This window comes from Enhydra lutris, unplaced genomic scaffold (assembly GCF_002288905.1).
Source record: "Enhydra lutris kenyoni isolate GAN:26980312 unplaced genomic scaffold, ASM228890v2 scaffoldscaffold18, whole genome shotgun sequence".
NCBI classification, from domain to species: Eukaryota; Metazoa; Chordata; class Mammalia; order Carnivora; family Mustelidae; genus Enhydra; species Enhydra lutris.
In genome coordinates, this window is record NW_019154102.1 from 18,497,391 (window position 1) to 18,520,171 (window position 22,781).

Genomic DNA, 22,781 nt, shown 5'->3' on the forward strand with positions numbered 1-22,781 from the left:
CATTCTGGATACGGACTGGAAAGGCAAACAAACACAGTCTATATTTTCTAAATCTGTGGTCTTTATAAAAACAGGAAATGTAGGGTGCCTGGGTGGCTCAGTGGGTTAAGCCACTGCCTTCAGCTCAGGTCATGATCCCAGGGTCCTGGGATCGAGTCCCGCATTGGGCTCTTTGCTCAGCAGGGAGCCTGCTTCCCTCTCTCTCTCTCTCTGTCTGCCTCTCTACTTGTGATCTCTCGCTCTGTCAAATAAAAAAAAAAAAAAATCTAAAAAAAAAAAAAAAACAGGAAATGTAAAAAAATAAAAATAAAGTGATTTCAGATGACAGCCAGTGTCCACTGTAATTTGTTCAGAATCAGATGAATAGATAAAATATTTTAGCTCCCAACTATCTTTGAATGGGATTCTGTTACATTCTATTTTGAACTTTTCAAAATCATATCTTGGTAAGTTATTATAAAAACCGCCTAAATCATTTATAATTAAGTGTGATTTTGCTAAAGTTTGCAGCAACCATCTTGTCCTTGAGAACGAGTTTGGTATCCTGCTTTGCAAACAGCATTTAAAGTAAAAGCATTTAGCAGCTGCCATTTCTCGTGGCAATTCATGCTTTCTAATAAAAACTGAGAAACAATTAGACTCTAACTATTGATCCTAAGCTTTGTTTTAGTTCAGCTTTTGTGGGTTTAAGTAGTATAAACAAACTGGCATTAGCTAGCTCAAGAAAAGGAAGTTTACTGCAAGGGCTTGGATTGAAAAGCAAAAGGACTAGAATTACAATAGAACCTGGCCTTGAGATGCTGGAGCAGAATGGCTGTTCAGTTTCCAGGTATCAGATCTAAATACTTGTTCCAACTGCCCTGTCGGGTTAACACTGCAGTTTTTTTCTGTTCTACTGCCTACAAGCTTTCTCAAACTTTGTGGCCCCCCATGGTTTTGCACAATGCCCTCGAGCAAATTCTTACTTCAAATCTCCAAGAAATATGATTGTCTCAGTGTATCTTTTGTGATGGTCAGAGATGGAGAGCCAGCCAATGGATTGGATCCCAAAGTCAAGGGCCCACTCTAATTCAATCAGTGTTACCTGACTGGGACTACCTGATGGGACTAAAGCCACCTAAGCAGAGGCTCTGGATTGAGCAGTTCCCACGGAAGAGTGATGGACATATAGGTGATTTTAATTACAATTGTTAATAGGTTAGGACTGAGGAAAAATGGGCCGGATACCTACCCCTGCTCATTCTGGGGTATCTTAAGCACATAGCAACAAGACTATAAATAAAATTCTCTACTCATTTTGTTGCCTGTTCGGTTTCTGCCAATTGTATCTATTGATAATTGATATATTTGGATATGCAACTGCCAAATGAAATATCTGGAGCTGGGGCAGAGCTCTATATGCATAATGTGCTATTATGTAGCCCATCATGATTTTCATTATTTTTTTCTTGAAGCAAATTCTTCTCACAATTAGTCATCCCACCAGCAGGTAGTATATTGTGATGTAAAGGACAAGACAATCAGTCCACATAAAATCTCCTTATCAATAGACTCTCCATTAATTTTTGTTTGATAATCATTGTCAAGTTTACGGATAATTCCTACAAGCAAACAAGTAAGAGTTTAACTTTTGTTTATTAGAAACATTTTAGTTGTATTAAATCTTACTTGTATGTACATTGTATCCAAATGCCTAGAAATACTAAGTTTTGGGATTTTGAATCATACTGCATTCAAATGTCTAGGAGACCTATCTTTTGTTTTTTTTAAAAACATTATGAAGGAGTTAATTGAACTGTACTGATTTCAAGAGCTACATTTAGGAAGTACAGTTATTTTGAACTACATTTAGAACGGTAACAGATTGTGTGAATTAAGTAACTTCCAAGCTAAAACTTATGATAGCTTCCTACCGCATAATGATTACAATTACAATCATCCTGGGCATGCTAAAGTAACAACACACGGCTGTTCTTTTGGGCTCCATTGTTCCTTTTTACAAGGGTTACTTGGGCACTATAGAATTTGGACAGTTATGGGAAATTATTCATTGTTATTTTATTTGCAGTATTAATATGCTTTAAAGGATTGATACATGGTTATTACTCCTATGGGCATTATTAAATTCTTCAAACTCCTTCAACTATTTTCTAAGGGTAAATTAAGTCTTTTAGACAGCTATGATACCATCTATTTAATAAAGTGTTATTGTGAACATGAACTTTTTTTTTTCCCTGCTTCTGGGATTCTTGGTCAGTTGATAGGTAGATAGAAGAGATCCCCAAGAGAAATAACTATTCCTATTAATTTAAAGAATTGGAGTTTCAAATAGTTGATGTGAATTTTTGAGATGTCACCTTCCAAGCAGTCATATCCAGTTATAAATATATAAAACTAAATAATGGTTTAAAATAAGGAGATTAAAAACAATCATGGCAAGGGAAATATTAGTAGAAAGTCAAGGACTGAGGAAAAAGAAGGGAAATATTTGGTCACTTTGGTTTATATAAGTGTTAGAACTGAACTTTATATTTAGTTATACGATTTCTATCAGCAAAGCAGAGTAAATTACAAAGAAGAAATACATTTTAGTTCCTCAGTGGCAACAAATATTTTTGCCTTACAAAAGTTTTAAAAATATTTTTATAGATAAATATAACGTATACACACAAAAGTACACAAAACAACATATTCAGCTCAATGAACTATCACCAAATCACAACTAGAACAAGAAAAAGAACAAGGCCAATACACCATATTACTGCCCCCCATTCCCTTCTAATCATTGTCCCTTCTCCCCCACAAGGTAACCATTATCCTGACTTTCATGATCATCAATTACTTGATTATTCTTTATCATTTGAACACTTAAACTTACAACCCTATACAACACCTTGCCTGTTTACATGTAAATGGAATTATATAGTATTCTTGGGAGAGAAGAGGCTGGGAGTCTGGCCTCTTTTGCTCAGCTTTATGAGATTTTCCACATTGTTGCATGGAATTGCAATTTTTCTTTTATATTGCTATGTAGCATTTTGTTGAGCAAATATAGCTCAATATAGTTAACCCCTGTACTTTTTTTTTTAATATCTTTTTATTTTTTTATTAACCCCTGTACTCTTGAAGGGCGTTTGGCTTGCTTCCAGTTTGGGGTAATTTTGAACTTTACTGCTAAAAACATTTTTATAAAATGTATCTTGTTGCACAAATGCATCCTGCATTTCCATTGGTTATATTCCTCAGAGTGGGATTGCTAGACCAAAACCTGTTTTCCAGAATTGTTGTACCAAGTTATTCTCACCAGCAGTATGTGACAATTCCTACTGGTTGGGTCCTTAGGCTCTGGGTGCTTCACAGGCTGCAATCAAGGTATTGGTTGAGGCTGTGGTTTCAACTCTGGTTCCCTTAACACCCCTATTGTCCGTCTTAATTTTAACCATTCTGATGGGTGTTGAGGAGTATCGTATTATGGCTTTAGTTTCCATTTTCCTCCTTACAAATAAGGTTGAGCACCTTTATACAAGTTTGTTGGTCATTGAGATTTTCTTTTGGAGAGCCTGCTAAAGTACCTGACCCATTTTTCTTATTTATGGTCAATCACCTTTGTAGTTTATATCTGTTTTTCATATACTTTATATATGGGCCGTAACTTGGCATCTGGTAAATATCTTCTCCCAATCTGTGCCTTGCCTTTCATTCTCTAATGTTGTCTTTGGATAGACCTAATCTTCAGTGATCAATTTAATGTACTCAAGTATGTAATTATTTTCTTCATAGATAGTGACATTTTTGTTCAATTTAAAAATCTTTCCTGTCATTAAAACAATTTATAGACATCTCCTAGACATTAAGACATCTCCTAGACATTAAGAAATCTCCTAGAATGTTAATTATTTTATTTCTTACAATTAAGTGTACAATCAACTTGCACATCATTTGATTTGGGTTATGGTTTGAAATAGAGGTTGTTTCTTCTTTTTCCCACATGTGAATATCAGATCGACCAAGCACTGTTTATTACCTAAAAGTCCTTTTCCCACTGCTTAGGAGTATCATTTTTGTCTTAAATCAAGTGTCCATTTATGTAAAGGTCTGTTTCTGAACCATCTAACCTGTTTCTTTCATGTTTGTCTATCCCTTCACCATTGCCACAGTGTCTTAATTTCCTTGATTTTAAACGTGGTACCCATCCAACTTCATTATTCTTCAAGAGATCTTTGAAAGCTTCTTGGATATTTTTGATACTTTGCAATTCCATATACATTTAAAATAAGCTTGTCATATTACACCCCCCCCCACACACACACAGAAATCTACACAAATACACCTACTGCAATTTTGAATGGATTTCCTTTGAGTCAATTTGGGCAGAACTAAGGTAAAAATATTGAGTCTTGCGACCATGAACATGGTGCATGATGTAATCCTTTTTTTTTTTTTTTCAAGATTTTATTTATTCACTTGAGACAGAGAGATACAGAGAGAGAGATAGAGAGAGCAGGAGCAGGGGGAGAGGCAGGGGAGAGGGAGAAGCAGGCTCCCCGCTGAGCTGGGAGCCCAACAACCCGCTGGACCCCAGGACCTAGAGGATCTTAGCAGAAGGCAGATGCCCAACCATTTGAGCCACACAGGTGCACGGGTTTAATCCTTCTTTCACAAGAAAAGTATTTTTCTTATGATTTTCTTACTAACATTTTTTGTAGCTTACATTATTGTGAGAATACAGCATACAATACACACACAAAATATGTGTTAATTAACTTTATGTTATTGGTAGACTTCTAGTCAACAGCAATAGGCTATTACTAGTTAAGTTCATTGGGAGTTAAAAGTTACAGTAAATTTTTAACAGCATATGGATCAGCACCCCTAACACTTGCCATGTTCAAGGGTCAACTGTATTTGTCTTCGATTTCTTTCAAAATATTTCATATTCTCTGTAGAAATGTTGCAATTTTGGTTAAATTTATTTCTAGTTATTTGGTATCTTGCATGCTACTATAAATCATATTTTTTTAAGAGATTTTATTTACTTGAGAGAAACAGAGACAGAGATGGCGACAGAGATAGCAGGAGAGAGGAAGAGATGAAAAAGCAGGCTCCGCTCTGGTCAAGGAGCCTGATTTGGGGATTCCTGGATCATGTCCTGAGCCAAAGGCAGTCGCCCCAGAAATCGTATTTCTTTAAAAGTCTATGTTTGTTCCTAATACAGTCAGACATAACTGGTCTTTGAATATTTACTTCGTATCTGCAACTCCGTTAAAATAGCTTATAGATTTAATAACTTCTATACTTTTTGGATTTCTCTATGCACACATCATCTATGAAGAAATAGGTAAATTTTTCCTTCCTAGTCTATACCTTTTATTTCTTCTTTAAAATACTAAACCCGGCAATTACCTTAATCTAAGCAATGTGTAACTCCAGCTGTAAATTCAGTAAAAAGATGCCAGTGGATTCAAGTCCCTTTCCACCTCACATACTCTCACTCAACTACTATGACCAGCTCACTCCCCCTTTCAATCACTTTCACTCCGAAAGAGTCTGAGCAGAGCCCAGCGAGCTTGGAGGCAGGCTGCGGAAGCGCGCGCCGCTGGCTTGTAACCGCTGCTTCCCGGGCACGGCGACCGCTCCGCCCCTTGCCCAGACGCAACCAATCAGCGGCTGTCTCTTTCGAGCGCTCATCGGCCAAAATGGCGGCGGCCGTTGGCGCCGAGTCCGGCTTGTAGTTTCATTGCCTTACTCTTCCGGTTGCAAAATGTGAAAGGCGAAGAGGCTGGTAAAAGGGGGCTGTAGGCAATGAGTCGGCGAAGGAAACATGGGGACAGCCCTGGCCTGAAGAACACGCCGCGCAAAGCGGCGGCGGCTGAGGAATGCAGCTCGATGGTCGAGCCAGGGAAGAGGCGGCTGAGGTCGGCCCGCGGCTCGAGGCCCCGCAGGGCCGGAGAGACGTCTCCCCGGCCCGTGCCGCAACAAGAGCAGCCTCCAGCAGCCGCTTCGTGCAGTAAAAGTAACCCCGAGGGTGAGACGTCGGCAGCGCGGCCCCTCCGGGCTTAAGCGCTGCAACCCCACAGCCCTGCTTGCAATGGGGAATCCTAGGGTGCGGGTGCGGGTGGGGGTGGAGTCTGAAGTGTTTTCTTTCTCTGGGCTTCGCCCCTCGCCTCTCGTGAGTTCGAGAGGAACAGGACGCCACTACCCCCATGGTTTTAGGCTCCGAATTTGAGTTCTGCCACGTTCTGTTTGACCATCTACTTGCTGCTTCTGCTGTAGGAATAGGCCCTGTAATTTACCTGTTTGAGGGAAGGAGGGCGGCTCTTTCTAGACTGCTCCAGTCACAAGTGGCAGAGCGAGGAAAACTATCGGATAGACTTGCTGCCTTCAGCTTATTTCCATGTGAATTGCCCCATCTCGACTTTTTACCCTGGCTTGCTCCAGTGAAGGGGTCATATAAAAAGCTCTGGCTATCTCTACCATCCTCAGAGTTTGGGTGATGTTTCACTTCATGATTTACAAACCGGAAGTTCTTGTGTATGATGTCCCTCCAAGTAGGAAACTAAGCGCCCCTGAGTATTTCATTCTGGTCAATTTTTGGTGTTCTATTTTTTCAGAGATTTCTAATAAATCCCGGTAGGAACTGAAGTTTACACAAAAGCTCTTTGTAAAAGTGTGTTCTTAAAATACGACTTTTGTTATCTTGTCTTTACTCCCATGAAGCAATTCTGGAATGAACAAAAACAAATGTTCGTAGAAATTTAAAAGTGATACTGGACAAAACTTCACAGGAAATGGGTAGCTAAAGTTTTTTGAAGTAATCAGTGTAAGTTGGATAGAGTTGGTGAAAGGGGGCTAAACAGACTTTTACTTAAGTTTCTTCTGGGAGCTTTTTGGTTTTTGAAATGTATCTTTAAAATTACAGGTGGTTCCCAAAGCCTCCAAATGCCAGTGGTAATGAATGGAGTGAATAAATTATACAGTATTATACATTCATAGAGCTACTGGGTTATATTAAAATACTTGCTATTTACAGTGTCAAATTTGTGAAGTATTACAAGGATTATTATGTGAAATATTTCAGTTGTTATTAAAGTAATATCTCTGGGAGAAGATTTTATAATTGGACTATAAAAATTAATCTAAAGGATATGTGACTTTGGGGTATTAGGAAGTAAAGTAATGCTTTACAATGCAATAATTGTTTTTTTAATCTTATTTTATGTAGAAAGATATGAAACACCAAAGAGAGTCCTGAAAATGGATATATTGTCATCTGCCTTCAGTTCTCCTAATGATCCAGATGGACAGAATGATATCTTTTGGGATCAGAATTCTCCAATGACAAAACAGTTAGGTAATTTATTAATTTTTTTATCTGGGTAAATATTTGGCAAATGAGTAGGATTTAATTATAGCATTTCAGTAGGGTAATAACAGAACTTTTATACAACAGATGTTTTTTGAGAATCTTATGTGTTTGTTATGGTACGTATATGATGTCAGTGCTTAGTGATCTAAGCCGTGCTAAATTAAAACTGTTTTCTAAGAAATGACTGCTATTTTTAAAATTAAGTTTTTTGTTTACCATTTATAGAAGTGTCTTTGTTCTTTAGGTAAAGGAAGAAAAAAACAGATTTACACCACAGATAGTGATGAAATCTCACATATTGTTAATCGTATTGCTCCTCAGGTAAATATCACTAGTTTTATATTTCATTTTAAACCTATGAAAACTATACCAATAGGTCCATATATGAAAAATGTTTGTCTTTTACAATTAGGTTTTCTGAAAATAGAGCACCAAAGGTTACTTTTACCTTTTACACTACTGAAATGTATATTTTGAAGAAGGAATATAATGTATAATTGGCAATATATATTTCCTTAAGCATATATCCTATATTTTAATTTTTTTAGAGTAATAATTTTGACTGTTTTTAATGTTTAACAATATACGGCATTATTTTTAAAGTTATTAAAATAATAGACAATAAAAATTTAAACTTTTTAATGTTTTTTGTGATTGGTATTTGTTTATTGTCTATAGCACACTTCTTTCCCATTGAAATTGCTCTTCTTAATATTTGTGGACTAATACAATCATTGAGAAGCACTCATAAAAGTAGAAAACACTGGATTTGAAGTTAGTTCTCAGCTTGCCTCCTATATTGGGTGACCATAACCTAAACTCTCAGAAATTTAGTTCATTCAGTCATCAACTAGAATTACTTATCTTGCTCTCTCCATTGGACTATTTTGAGGATTAAAGTAGATAATTCTTTGTAAACATAGAGCACTATAAATGTAAGGTTATTTTAAAGTTCATTATGATAGTTAAATTATATGCTGTCATAGAACCATCTTCAAAAGTTTCTTTTTTCAGTTTCTGTACCACTTGAATGAAATAGAAATACAATTTTAAGGCAGCCTCTATTCTGAACCTCTTTACTGTCCTCTCTCCTTTTTCTTATTTAACAATATTTGAATTCAGAAAACATCTAGTTTTTGCTCAGTGTCCTCTCTGTAGGGATTTTTTCTTGACATACCCTTGGATAGTGACTATATGTTCACCATAAACAATAGATGGCATAGTCCCAAACTGTGGTTACAAGGAATTACCATCATCCAGGTGGAGGAGACAGGAAATAAAGTTTTTCTTAGTGGCTATAAAATATCCAAAATTACAATTAGCACAGTCAAAACAACTTTGTTGCTACTAGCTCTGCATTCCATGTTTGGCATGTCATAGAAATTCATTTTACATATGGTTCATTAGTTAATAGCTTTTATAACATAATACTATTTACTTCATAAGTTAACAATAGGCCTTCATTAATTGTGGGTTTCACATGAAAGCAGCAATAATAAAATGTGTTTGGACTGGCCAGCTTAAGTAGTGATAAAAAGATAGTTGAGTAAATTACTGGACCCTTTACCTAAGTGGGCTGGAAGTAATAGCTCACATAAAGAAATGGCAACAATATGCAAGTGGTAACTTGTATATAAGGAAAAATACAGTAAAATTAGTTGCTTTTAAATGGTACTCCTTTCAACTAAAGCATGTAGATCTTTGGTAGTGTAAGATTATCATGTTCTCAGAATGACATGTTCATGTTTTTTATTTTTAGGTGAGTAACCCCCTCAAGTAGTTATTTAAGTTACCTTGGTATTTTCAGAGATGGCTTTTTCTTTTTTTTCCAAATATGCACTTCAATTTTCCCTGGACAGTCATTTCACTTTTTTGAGGGATACTTTTCATATAGTGTTGTTAGTCATCATTTTTGTACAACTCTACTCAGAATATTCTCTAGGATTAAATGAAGTAATTTGTTTACATACCTTATATAGCACCTGGATTGTAGTTGGAAAACAGTAAATTATGCAAGTATTATTAAAGAGACTTTTAAAATATAACACAAATAGTATAAAAACATACATAGGGCCCTTGTATATATAAAATTGGATATATAAAGTTGGCATACCTTTATTCTCTAAAAATTGAATGCATTTTAAAATACTTGGTAAATGGGGCGCCTGGGTGGCTCAGTGGTTAAAGCCTCTGCCTTCGGCTCAGGTCATGATCCCGGGTCCTGGGATCGAGCCCCGCATCCGGCTCTCTGCTCGGCAGGGAGCCTGCCTTCTCCTCCTCCTCTCTCTCTGCCTGCCTCTCTGCCTACTTGTGATCTGTCAAATAAATAAATAAAAATCTTTAAAAATAAATAAATAAATAAATAAAATACTTGGTAAATGGACAAAGGGTCCATCATTAAATCATTAAGAATTTTTTCCTAATTCAGAGTTGTTGAAACAAAAGTGAAAATATATATTGAGTCTGAAAGTAAAATTATTTTGATTACTGGATTATTTTATGAAGCCAAAATCTAGGTTCAACTGGTCATCTAAGAATACTTTGTTGATTAAGAATTTTAAAGTACCAAGTTGTAGGGATATTTTCACCTAAACCTAGTAAATAAATATAAACTGATAGCTTCTTCATGCCTAGCATTTTGCTTGATGCTGATCATAAGATCAGTCCATGCTTTCAAGTATCCTAACCTACTGATAAGATTACTTTTAGCTTGTGTGATAGTTATTTATGTTCATTCTAAGTACTCTGTTCATCCTAAGTACAAAAAGAGGAGAAAATGGTTAAACCATTTGATTTGTTTGTCTGTAACTAATGATAAACTCATTTTCTAATTTTTTTGCATGATCAACTGACTGAAAGGAGTAGCAAAAACATCCAGGATTAAAATGGCCCTTTGTTTTCCTTTATAGTGATTAAATTTCTTTTCCTGCTTTCTCTACTTATTTTTGTTCTTATCCCTGCCTTTCTTAGCATCATTTCTAACTTTGCACTTGACTCTGTCCTGAGTTTAATTTTAAGTGTTTTCTATTCAGGTCAACATAGATTGTCCTACCTTAGATAAAGATTATAATAGGATAGGGAAAATTTGGAGAATCAGGTGATACAGAAAGAATTCCATGTTTCTCTCTATTCTTAATGTCAGTTTTCTGTTAAAAAAAAAAAAAGACTGCTTTTACTGTTGAATATGTATTAGTTAATTAAATTCTTAAAATTAACTTTTTAGAAAGTAAAAATTTACTAATTCTGAATGTTTTCATTTCCTGAAACATATAAGGATCACTTCTTACAGCTTTTTATTGCCATCCTCCAACTTCTCATTTTTCTCGAATTTGTTTAGAAACTGTCACCTTACCAGAATTTATTGCTTTAGGAAAATAATTTAGTGTAGATAAAGTTTTCTTTTCTTTCTTTCTTTTTTTGGTATGTAACTCTTTTTTCCCCCCTAAAGTTTTCTTTTCCTTTCTTTCTTTCTTTCTTTCTTTCTTTCTTTTTGGTATGTAACTCTTTTTTTCCCCCTAAAGCTTTTTCTTTTCTTTTTCTTTCTTTCTTTCTTTCTTCCTTCCTTTCTTTCTTTCTCTCTTTCTGGTATATGACTCTTTTTTTCCCCCTTCTTCTAAAGGATGAAAAACCAACAACAAACTCCATGCTAGGCATGTGGATTGGTGCAACTGCTATTCCTTGTACTCCTAGTGTAGCAAAAGGAAAATCAAGAGCAAAAATCAGCTGCACAAAGTAAGTTCAAACTTTTCATCTTTCCTGAGATTCAGTGGAGTAGATATTTTTAATAATATTCTGTTTTGGTTTTGTAAATAAATAACATCAAAATGGCTATAAATTATATTTTTTAGGTTTGACATGTAGAATTTTAGGCTCACAATAATTGTGTTAAAATTTTGAGTTTTAGTATATTAAAATATGCTTAATAACAGTTGAAAATCTATAATGACTCTTTGATGTTTTCTTAGTTATAATTTCTAAAATTTTTTTAATAGGTTAAAAACACAAAATCGAGAGGAAGAACTTATGAAATTAGCTAAGCAATTTGATAAAAATATGGAAGAGCTAGATGTGATTCAAGAGCAAAACAAAAGAAATCATGATTTTATCCAGGCAATTTCAGAAGCAGAGACTTTAAGCAATTATAAAGATAATATACAGATGCAGTTATTACATGATATCGTTCCTGAAATAGATAATTCTATAATAAAGAAGCCAATGAAAGAAAATACCAAAACACCTATGGAAAATGATCAGAATAACAGTCAGAAGCCATTTGACCAAAATGCTGAAGCAGCCTTTAATGCCATTTTTGATGGCTCTACTCAGAAATGTAGTGGACAGTTCAGCCAAGATTTGTCAGATGTTCTTTTGAACATGAGTAATACCACCTTTGGAAAGAAAAGCACTTTAAAAGAGGAGAAAATCATTACGAATGAAAGTCTGCCAGATAAAACTCCAGGATCACTTTTTTGTCAAATAGACACTCCTGGAATCACAAAATCATGTGTGACTTCTTATACTGAGAAGCAAGAAGCTTTCCATAAACCCCTTGATACATTTACTACCAGTGATTTTGAGGATGATTGGGAAAACTTACTAAGTAATGAACCTTTTGTTATGCAAAATATCAAAATGTGTGAACTTTTCCCTGCTCCTAAAACAGCCCAGATTGCTGATCAAAAGGGAATTTATAATTTTAACAATAAAAATGATAAAAATAAGTCAAGAATGAATACAAGTCTAGATACCAGGTTAAAGGATTCAAAAATTTTACAGGATCTCCCTTCAAGGACACAAAACAAGCAATTAATAGATTTTGGAAAATATGGGTTTTCAATAAATCCAAACGATAAACCAAACAAATTACCACCCACTGGAAATAAAATGAAATTTGAGAAATCTTTCAGTAAAACTGTTGTTCAAGACAAAATTCAAGACTGTGCAGTTGCGTCTAACCTGACAAAAGAAGATAGGCACACTAAATTTACTTCTAATGTAAATACTTCTGAAAAGTCAATTTTGAACACAGGACATTGTAATGAACAAAAAAATAAGTCCACTTATAATCAGTCTTTTAAAGCACCTGCTAATATAGATAATTTTGGCTCTGCAACTTTGGGCATTGACACCAGTGTTTATAATCCAGATCAGACTAATGCATCAAAGTTAGGTTCTTTCTTTGATGACTGGAATGATCCGTCATTTGCCAATGAAATTGTCAAAGCATGTCATCAATTAGAGAATACCTGGGAAGCAGATGATGTAGATGATGACTTATTATACCAAGCATGTGATGATATTGAAAGACTAACTCAGCAACAAGACATTAGAAAGGACAGCAAGATATTAGAAAGTAAACTTGAGATCAATAATAGTTCCAGACATGGAGCCAAAAACATGTTTACTACATCTAAACAAGAAAGTCAATCAGTGCAATCAAAGCATTTGAATCTGAACAGCATTTCAGGCCATGTATCTTTCACAAACAGCTCACAATTAAATAAACCAGTGAAGATGGAAAAAGAAATTTGTGGAAATTCTCCAAGCTTTTTAGGTGCTACGACTAATTTAAAAATATACTCTAAGAACTCAGATTGTCAGATCAATAGTCTACATTATTCCTGGAATAACACTGATTTTCCAGTACAAGTGAGTAGTACTGAATCAGTTCGTATGGGAAATTCAAGTCTGAATGTGAATTCAGACCACAGGAATACAGAAACTGCTACTTACAAGAAGAAATTAAGTACTCAGCATCTATCCCATAGGAGCACAACAGATGGAGCTAAGAGTGACCTTAACAGACCAGTTAGATTTCCTAAGTATACATTTACGAAGATGAAAAATTCTCAGGTTCTTTCCCAGTTTAATCAAAATTGTATGCCAACCAATATTTCTGATACCAAAATTACACAGGGTTTAGAGAGAAATAAAGCTGTCAGCCCATTTTATGGGAAGATTGTTCAACAGCAATCTTCGGTGAAATGTTCTGAATCTTTGAAACAACCTTCAAAAGGTATGTATAAAAGAGTTTTCTTTGAAAATTGTCACCTGGGAAAGTAGCTAAACTAATTATTTGTTATATTGAATTTGTGTAATAAAATTTTAAAAAATCACAATGTTTAACTAAAATTCTTAAAGTGACTTACAAATAATTATACTCTAATATACAAAGGGTGGGTAATTTATATTTTCGGAAGATTGCATTAGATTCTTTCTTAGCTTTTAATATGGTAACTAGTATATGGTCAGTACTCAATATTCATTGAATTTTTTCTGAATTATTTCTTAGAAAATTACACTTTTAGGTAGATATATTGCTGTGAGATTGTTTACTAAATATCTCATTGTTTCAAAACTTGAATCTTACTCCTATGTTTAGCATTGAGGTGAACGATGTTTGAAAATTCAGAGCATTCTAATTAAAGACAGTTTTACTATAATATCTGATATGAAATTGCTAGTTGTGATGGTTAGAACTGTAATTTGCTTAGTACAACCTGTCATCTTTGATTCTTCTGATTCTTCTCCCACAGTTCTATCAAGTTCCATTATTTCTACCTCAAAATAATACATCTCAAAATAGTCCATTTTTCTCACTCTTAACTGCTACCATCCTTATCCAAATCAACTTTTTTTTTACTAGATTGTAGTTCTTTTATCTGTCCCTTTTCAGTTCTCTCCAAACAGTAGAATAATCTTTTCACAAACAGGCAAACCTGGCATTCCTCTGCTTAACCACAACGTTCAATGATGGCCCGTTATTTTTCAAATAAAATTCCAGGGGCGCCTGGGTGGCTCAGTCAGTTAAGCAGCTGCCTTCATCTCAGGTCATGATCCCAGAGTGCTGGGATTGAGTCCTGCATCAGGCTCCCTGCTCCGCGGAGGGTGGCTTCTCTCTCTCTCTTCCTCTGCCTGCCGTTCTGCGCACTTGTGCTCTCTATCTCTATCAAATAAGTAAATAAAATCTTAAAAAAAAAAAAGAAGAAACAAACAAAATTCCTACTCTGTGTTGATTTACAAGGTTCTGGATTATTACTCCTTAGCCTCTCTGTCTTTTTTACCTCACCTACTAAGCTTCAACTACACAAGCTATCTTTGAGTTCCTTGTACAGAATAGTTTCTTTCCTAGTTCAGGAGCTCTGACTGTGATAGTCCCAACTAAAACGACTTCTTCCCAGCATATGACCCCCCATTCCTGTCTATTCATAGGTGCTTTTTTATCTTTAGGTCTCAACTTAAATATGACTTCCTCATAGAGACGTTCCTTGAACAATCTATAAATAGGTCAAAAGACCTATAATCTCTCTTATTTCCTTCATTTCTTTTACCACAATTTGAAAGCAAGTATTGATTATTGTCTGTCCTGTCTGTGAATACCTAGGCCTGTCACCGCATCTGCCACTTAGAAGATGTTTAGTAAGTATTTGAATGAATATCATGCCACATAATGTGAAAATCTGTTATTCACTGATATTGTAATGCTTTATAAAGGGACTGCGTCTGGCATAACTACTCATACATCTTAATGCCCAGTTTTTTTCACTGCCTCATGTGTTTACAGATGCTCTTTCCTTTACCAGAAACTTAGTGCCCCCATGTGCATATACCAAATCTGCCTGGCCATTTTCCACTTGTCCTTTAAAACACAGTATGTTTCTATCCACCCCGATAATTTAGTTTCACTTTCTTTGGGTTTCTCCAATACCCAGTGTTAACTTCTGTTACAGCATTTACTATGCTAGCTTGTAATTATTGATTTTCTTAATCAGTCTTTCTCACTTGAGGCTAACATTAGGATTCTTATCTATTATGTAGATCAATGCTAATAAGGTGAGGGAGTTTTTAGGTGCTTTTAACATTAGATCATTGTTTTCTGTTTAGATTCTAGATGATGATTTTGTTGGCATTACCGCTACAACTTTCCTATAAGTACTCCCACCTTTTTTTTTTTTAAACTTGTAACAGTAATATGTTGGTTGTTTAAAAAGAAGGAAAGAAAACAGAATAGATTAATTTGAAGTCAAAAATTAAATTCTCTGTTTCTCTTTTCTCACAGCCATTCCTCAGGGAAAAACCACAGTTAACAGTTTGGAATACATCATGTAGAATTTTCTGTGCATATGAAAGCATGTATGCATGTTTGTGTGTATGAATACATGTGTATACCTACACATTTATTTAATCAGATGGAATTATATACTGTGTACCTACGATTTGGCAGCTTGGTTTTGCCTTCAGTAAATATAGCTATTTTTCCCTCTCATTCATGTAGTTTTGCTTCAGTCCTTTTAATGACTACATAGTATGTCTTTATACAGATATACCATGATTTATTTAACTGTTTCTCTATTGATGGAAAGTTCAGTTTGGTTGCATTTTTGGCATTACAAACAGTCCTTCAGTGAATATACTTCTACATAAATTTCTCCATGCTCGTATGATTGTATGTTAATTATTAAAAAATTGATGTAAGAGAATGTTTTGAATTTGATGGCTAGCACCAAATCTTCCCAAAAAGTTATATCAGTTTATATTTTTTATCAACATTGACAACGAATACTTCCCTACATTATAACCTAGGTATTTTGAAACAATTCAAAAATTGTGGTCAATCTATAATAATTTTAAATATTTGAATTTATATTTAAATAAGTGGAATTAACTGGACCATACTCAACATGAATTTAGTTACATATAGTTATAACTATATTAAAGACTATATCTCTGGAATATTTGAGTTTTCCCAAACACTATCCTTCTGCATTTTTTGTGTGTGGATAATCTCTCTTTCAGTTTCTTTTATCAGTTTGTTTACATTTACTGATAGTACCTAATCTTCTAATTAACATTAATCTTCTTGATATTTTCTATTGTTTTTACTTTGTTATGTTGCAAGAGGCTCTCCAGAGACTATCTCTGAATCAAAACCCATTTAACTACCTTATTGTTATAAGGCAGGGTTGGGCAGACCGTGGCCTATCTAAATCCAGCCCATAGCCTGTTTTTGTACAGCCAGCATGCTAAAATGGTTTTCACATTTTAAATAGTTGAAAAAATCAGGAGAAGAGTACTAATACTTCATGACCTTTGAAACTTTCGTGGAATTCAGATTTCACCATCACTAAACAAAGTTCTATTTGAACACAGTCCTGTCATTTGTATTGTCCATTGCTGCCTGTTTTCATGCTACAATGACAGATCTTAACACTTCCAATGAAAGCCTGTATGACCTTCAAAGATTAATATATTTACTTTCTGGCCATTTACAGATTTTTTTTTTTTCTTTTTTTGCTGACCTCTGCTTTAGGATAAACATTAAGAAAAGCCACTCTTTCTGTGTAACTTGCAATAGTTTGAGACTTCACCATGTATTTTTATTGAAGATTGAGTTAAAGGAAAGGCTGATGGGAGAAATGGATGTCTCTAAATCAGAATTTCATAATGTGACTTTATCTACATCATTTGAAATTATTTTCCAAGAATATCACCAAGCCAGTTGTAGGGAACTATGTTCTTTTCTGCTGTCATGGATTATTAACCTGTTTTCCTTCCAAACTTATGGTCAGTACAGTGCAACTGTATGTGTGTGTGTGTGTGTATTCTGAGTTTATGTTTCTCAGCTTTGAGACTAAAATAGTAGACAATTAGTCAAGCTAATTATAAAGTATCTTCTAGCATCTTTCTATAAGGAAAAATAGCTACAAATCTGTGAGATAATTAGTTTAGGAAATAAATAAGGCATCAGAGTAATCTGGGGAGTTTATCTGCAATATTTATCTCAACCCTGAACATGCTCTCCCATTTCCAATTATACCAAGAAAGGAAGGGGAGACAGATAATTTATTTTGGACATATAATCTCCCTTAGTTAACAAGGGAAATGTCTTTTAAAGTCTGAACCTTTGTCTAGATGGTAGTGTAAATAATAATAATACTCTGCCAGCAGTATTACAGATTCTTATTCTATGAGAGGCAGATTTTACAAGATAAACAGTTTTACCAATATAAGGTCATATAAATATGATTCAAGGTGATGGTCGTAATTTTAAAACATCCTTTAAATGAGAAAATATGTTTGCTAATCTTAAAGTTTGATTCTTATTAGCATTATGTAGATAATCTTTTAGCCCAAAGTGACTAAACTGTATACTTAAAAAGACATTCAAATTGGAGATTTTATTCAGATATTCTCCTTTTTGAAATTTCTAATGTTTATATAAAATGTATTCTCTAAATAAAAATATTTGACAGTGAATTATGTGCTTATTGTCATGATAGATTTCACCAGATCACTCTAAAACATTTGTCCTCAATGGCTAAAATGGAAATATTGGAGCTTTATAGAGGAAAAAAAGTTGGTGTGAATATTAATATAGCTTATCTTAGAGGGAAAAATAGACTATTTGAGGTATTTATATTTAATTCATTATATTTTGACTACTTTTCTGTTAAAGTTTATGTAATATTTAAAATCCCAGTTTTTTAAAAATACTCATTTTGTTGATTGTATAAATTAGATGTCCTTATTCACAAGAATTATGTGCTAGGAAGTTAAAATGTACAGTTATAATCAAATGAACTTTATCACACTGTGAAAAGGTATATAAAATAAGGACAGATTGATCGGTGCTTGATTTTCCTTTGGCCTAGGGTACTATGTCTGTATGTGGAATATCGTATTTAGTAGTTTAGCATGATTTAATAGTTATACCAATATGGCAAGTCTGGATAATAAAAAAGTAAAAATTAAAATTCATATTCAGGATGCCTTTATAGTCTATAATAGTAATATCTATATTTTGTTTAATTTTTAGAGGAAGAAGAGAAAAATAAAAAGTATTCTCCTGAAGAAATTCAAAGAAAAAGACAAGAAGCACTGGTTCGAAGAATGGCCAAAGCACAGGCCTCATCTGTAAAGGCAGCTCCCACTTAACTTGATTTCTTTTATGAAATATTAGTTGGAAGACAAAGACAGTTAATAGCTATCTATGATAGGAAATATTTTTTCTTGATTTCTCTGTGAGAAATTTAATGCTGACTTATAAAGCATGGACTTTTTTTTTTTAATGGGCTTCTGTTTTATTTAATAAATCAATGTTTGCAATAGTCAATGAAATCTTTCCTTGGAGAGGTATGTGGAAATAATTACATATATGTTTTTGAAAATTCAGGAGAGTTAGCAATTATGTTATAGAATTATACAGAGTAAAGTAGTATATTTTTAAATATTGTGGGTCATCCAAAAATAGGTAATCTACTAATTTTTTATTGTAATAACTCCCTAATATAAAGCTTCAACTCACTAAGTAAATAAGTATTTTTTTATAGTTTTACTTTCAGTAACTTTTTAAGTTTTTTATATACTTCTGAATCTTAAAAATACTTTCATATTCTTAGGAACATGGTTGGTGGGAAATAGAGGACTTTAATTTATTTGTAAGGAAATTAGTATTTTCAGTTCCTAGTCTGAAATAGATCTTAATTTTAGTTTTCTAAAACATGATGTATTTTGGAAACCTTCCACTATTTTCAGGGAAAATGCTGATTTAAGAAGTTTGGGGGGAAAAAAAGACTAGCTATATAAATAATACAGTATTATTAACATTTAGAACTGTCAGAACCTTTAGATGTCATTGGGTCCAACTTCTTTATTGTATGGGTGAGAAATGAATACTGTTATTCTGGAAGTCACAAGACAAATTAAAGCTATGCTGGGATTAGAATGATTTCTTTTATTCTAATGAACACCTAGACAATTATACCATTATACTTTCAAGTATTAGTTAGTATACAAAATAACTTGTTTGTAGGAGCATTAGTTATTTCATAGTTTAAAAAGAAAAATAGTTAACTCAAAGTACATTAAGGACTGTTTAATAATAATGCTTATTGTTTCTTGTATTAAAGAATTCATTCCAGAATATAAAAATGAGAATCTTTCTCTTTTTAGTTTACCTATAACTATTTAATTTTCCCTTAACTATTTTTCTGACTTTACTAATTTGTTCATCTCTATTACCTTATTTTTTCCTTTATGTCTGTTTAGAATTCACTAAGCCAGAAAAATCAAAGCAGAGGTCAGAAGACAGTAAGGATGCTTTATTTGTCTTAAATGGCTTTGGGAGACTTAATGAAAGGTATACATGTGAAACACCTATTAGTGCATCCACCACTATTCAGGTGTCTTAGAACTATGATAATATCAAAATAATTAAATGCATTTTAAGCTATGGCTATACAGAGACATACCATTCTGAAAATTATATTTTCATATATACAGTAGAGTAACACATTCTTCTTCCTTAAGGTATTATTGGAACCAAAGAGATTAGTGGCCCTTCAGTGAACACACAGAGGGCTATGTAGATCATTTCTCTAGGGGGGCTTTTTCCGGTCTTTAGGAAGTCTGTTTCTACCCAGAGAAGAGCCAGTTGGTGCCTAACAGTTGTATTCCACATCAAGCTCGATTGCTGTTTATGCATCTCAGGTTGGCCATGGAAATACTGACATTAATAATGCCATGGTTGCAGGAAAGTCCACTGCATAATAGAGCCCATCTATCACTACGCTTTCTTGCTGCAGACAGGCAACCCTGGTCCCAGGAAAACTTGGTTTGCTTATTACACAGTCGAGTTGTATGCAGGCATATATCACACCTGGGGAAACAGTGCTTATATCATTCTCTGTTATCATTAACTTTTACATTCCTGAGAACAGGGGCACCTTACTTATCTCTGTCTACCCAATACTGATATTCAATTGTTACTTATCAAATATTTTATGAATTTAGATATATTCTGATGGCAGAGTTCTGCCTCCCCATACTTAAAACCATTTGACTCTGATTCCCTGAGCTATTCAGGATTAGGAAATGTTTCTAGGAACAATTTAAATTTAGCCTAATACTGATTAGTGTAAGTGACAATTTTATCTAAAGTCTAACCATGATCTTCAATTCTTGCCACAATGAGATGATCAGAATCCCTTGTGGGACTCAAAAACAAAACAACAAACCTGTGTTGTTGTGCCTTCTTCAGACTTCATAAATGAGTACATCTAGGGATAGATTTCAGATATATGTGCTTTTAAAGTTCATTAGCTAATAGCCACCAGGGTTGAAAAGAAACTGTAATTGCTAAACTTATGTAAGTTGCTAAATGCTTTATTTACCATGAATGATTCTAAGAAATTACCATAACTAATTTGCTTCTCAAACTATGTAAATAACACTTTTGCCCCCACTTTACAAAAAAACTGAAATAAGCATATTAAGTGACATTCTCAAGGTCACACAGTTAGAAAGTAGTTGGAGCTAGAGTTGGAACCCAAGCAGTCTAATTTCAAATACTGTGATCTTAACTGTTAAGAATACTGTCATTCCTGGAAACTATTCATAAAAATCACTTGTCTGTGGAAGTTACAAGTACAGGAAAGAATTGCTACATTTCAGGCAAGTGTGACAAAAAACCCCACTAGAATTCTATAGCTTTAGCTCAGGAAAAATTTTTTACAGTCCTACTTGCTGTTACAGATGACTCCTATACTGTATGGATACATGAGCAGGTGGGTGTGTACTGATTATATGAGTCCACACAGAGATCTTTTTCATTCAACCACTAAACAAAAGCATAGAGAAATACATAAAATGTATAGCTATTTAAAATGTCTTCATTTTACTTCACTGTTTAGTAACTTCTGGGTGTTCTGGTTTTAAATCTATTATGGAAAGCTTAATTGCCTAGTCTAAGATGAAATGGCATACCTCAAGCTGCTAGTAAAACTCTGATCCAAGTAATAAAATCGAGGTTTCTGGTTAGATTCATACTACATAGAAGAGTGGTATTCTGCATTTAATTTGTTACAATATGTTATTGTTAAATCCAAGCTCACACAGATCGTAGTGGGGAAAAGGAAAAGTATTTTAATAGAATATTCAGATAATTATAAATGTTCTTTTCTGATATTACAAAAAACTCAAGAAGTGGTAGTTTCTTAAAAGATAGCACTAACTTCTGTTTCCAGCCAAGATGGAATAATGACTGCATATACCCTTCTTGCTGAAAGAACCAAATAAACAAACTACATGGAAAAGTGGATATCAGGATGACCTGAGAATGAAGTAACAAAGGGAGCCCTACGATTTTCCCAGCTTACCGCCTTGAGGGAGTTTCCAGACCATGATGCAAGAAAGAATTGAGGAAGAGCCCAGTAGACATCATGAGTGAGAAAATGGAGCCGAGAGTCTAGAGAGACTAAGGTAGCTAGAGTACACAGGACAGAGTACCTGTGAGAAGAGAAGACTGAATGCCAGAGATCTGCAGATGATCCACCTTGATAATTAAATTCAGTACTGATTAGCACATTTATGTGAGGAAGTGGAGGCTGGAGAAAGACATCCAGAGGAATTAGAGGGAGCAAACATTGTCCGGTGCTCACAAGCATCTAGTAATAATGCCAGTTCTCAACCAAGGTCACTGGGTAGTAACTCACCTGAGTAGTAGGGAATGATTTGCCCTAGGTTGCATGGCTCTGGGCCCACCCAACAAATCATAAAAGGAAGGTCAAAAAGGATCAAACCATTCCCGGATAACTGCATGCTAGAACAAAGCATAAAAATACAGAAAAACAAAAATGCCCAGCACCTATGAGAAAATTAACAATGACTACACTCTAATTAAAAATAGGTATGCAAAGAAGCAAAAACACAATCTAAAATAATCAATTGAAACAAACCTGTATCTGATGTAAATGTTAAAAATAACAGATGAGGCTATTAAAATAGCTGCAGCTATTACATGTGTTCAAAACTCAAGTAGAAACATGGAGGATATTAAAGAGACAAAACTAAAACTTTTAGAGATGAAAGCTACAATGTGTGAGGTGAAAATACACTATACAGGATTAATGGCAATTAACACATTGCAGAAGATTACTCATTAGTGAACTTGACATATCAATAGGAATTATCAAAATGAAAAAAAAAATAAGTAAAAGAGCGGTGAATTGTAGAACACCTCAAGTAGCCTAAGGTACAGTTAGAATCTCAAGGAGGAAGTGGGGGGAGAGTATACAGGATATTTGAAATAAATAATGAACTAAGAATTTTCAGACTTTATGGAAACTATTAACTCACAAATCCAAAAATTCAATGAACTCCAAGCACAAGAGATATTAAAACTATGAATCCACCTCATAGCCAGTATAAAACCATAAAAGCAATAAAAAAAACAAAGATGAATATAATATCAGAATTTTCATCAGAAACAATCAGAGAAGACAATGGAGAAACATCTATAAAGAACTAAAAGGAAAAAAACCCTGCCTATGTAGAATTCTATACCCAGCAAAATGTCTTTCAAAGGCAAACATGAAATAAAGTTGCCTTCAGATATATAAAATTTAAAGAATTCATC

The 22,781-nt window shown here is 34.2% G+C and overlaps 1 protein-coding gene across 2 annotated transcripts; it reads left to right on the plus strand.

The window, feature by feature from the left end:
- Positions 1-5,709: 5,709 nt before the first annotated feature.
- LOC111148134 (ETAA1, ATR kinase activator) lies at positions 5,710-19,279 on the plus strand. 2 transcript variants are annotated; one of them, XM_022504556.1, is made up of 6 exons: positions 5,710-6,025; positions 7,223-7,351; positions 7,611-7,687; positions 10,986-11,098; positions 11,359-13,382; positions 18,183-19,279. In XM_022504556.1, the coding sequence occupies exons 1-6, from the start codon at positions 5,803-5,805 to the stop codon at positions 18,299-18,301; spliced, it is 2,685 nt and encodes an 894-aa protein (XP_022360264.1). In that variant the 5' UTR covers positions 5,710-5,802; the 3' UTR covers positions 18,302-19,279. The 2 variants fall into 2 exon arrangements, with proteins under 2 accessions (XP_022360264.1, XP_022360266.1); XM_022504558.1 differs by lacking the exon at positions 18,183-19,279 and adding an exon at positions 16,677-17,539.
- Positions 19,280-22,781: the final 3,502 nt, after the last annotated feature.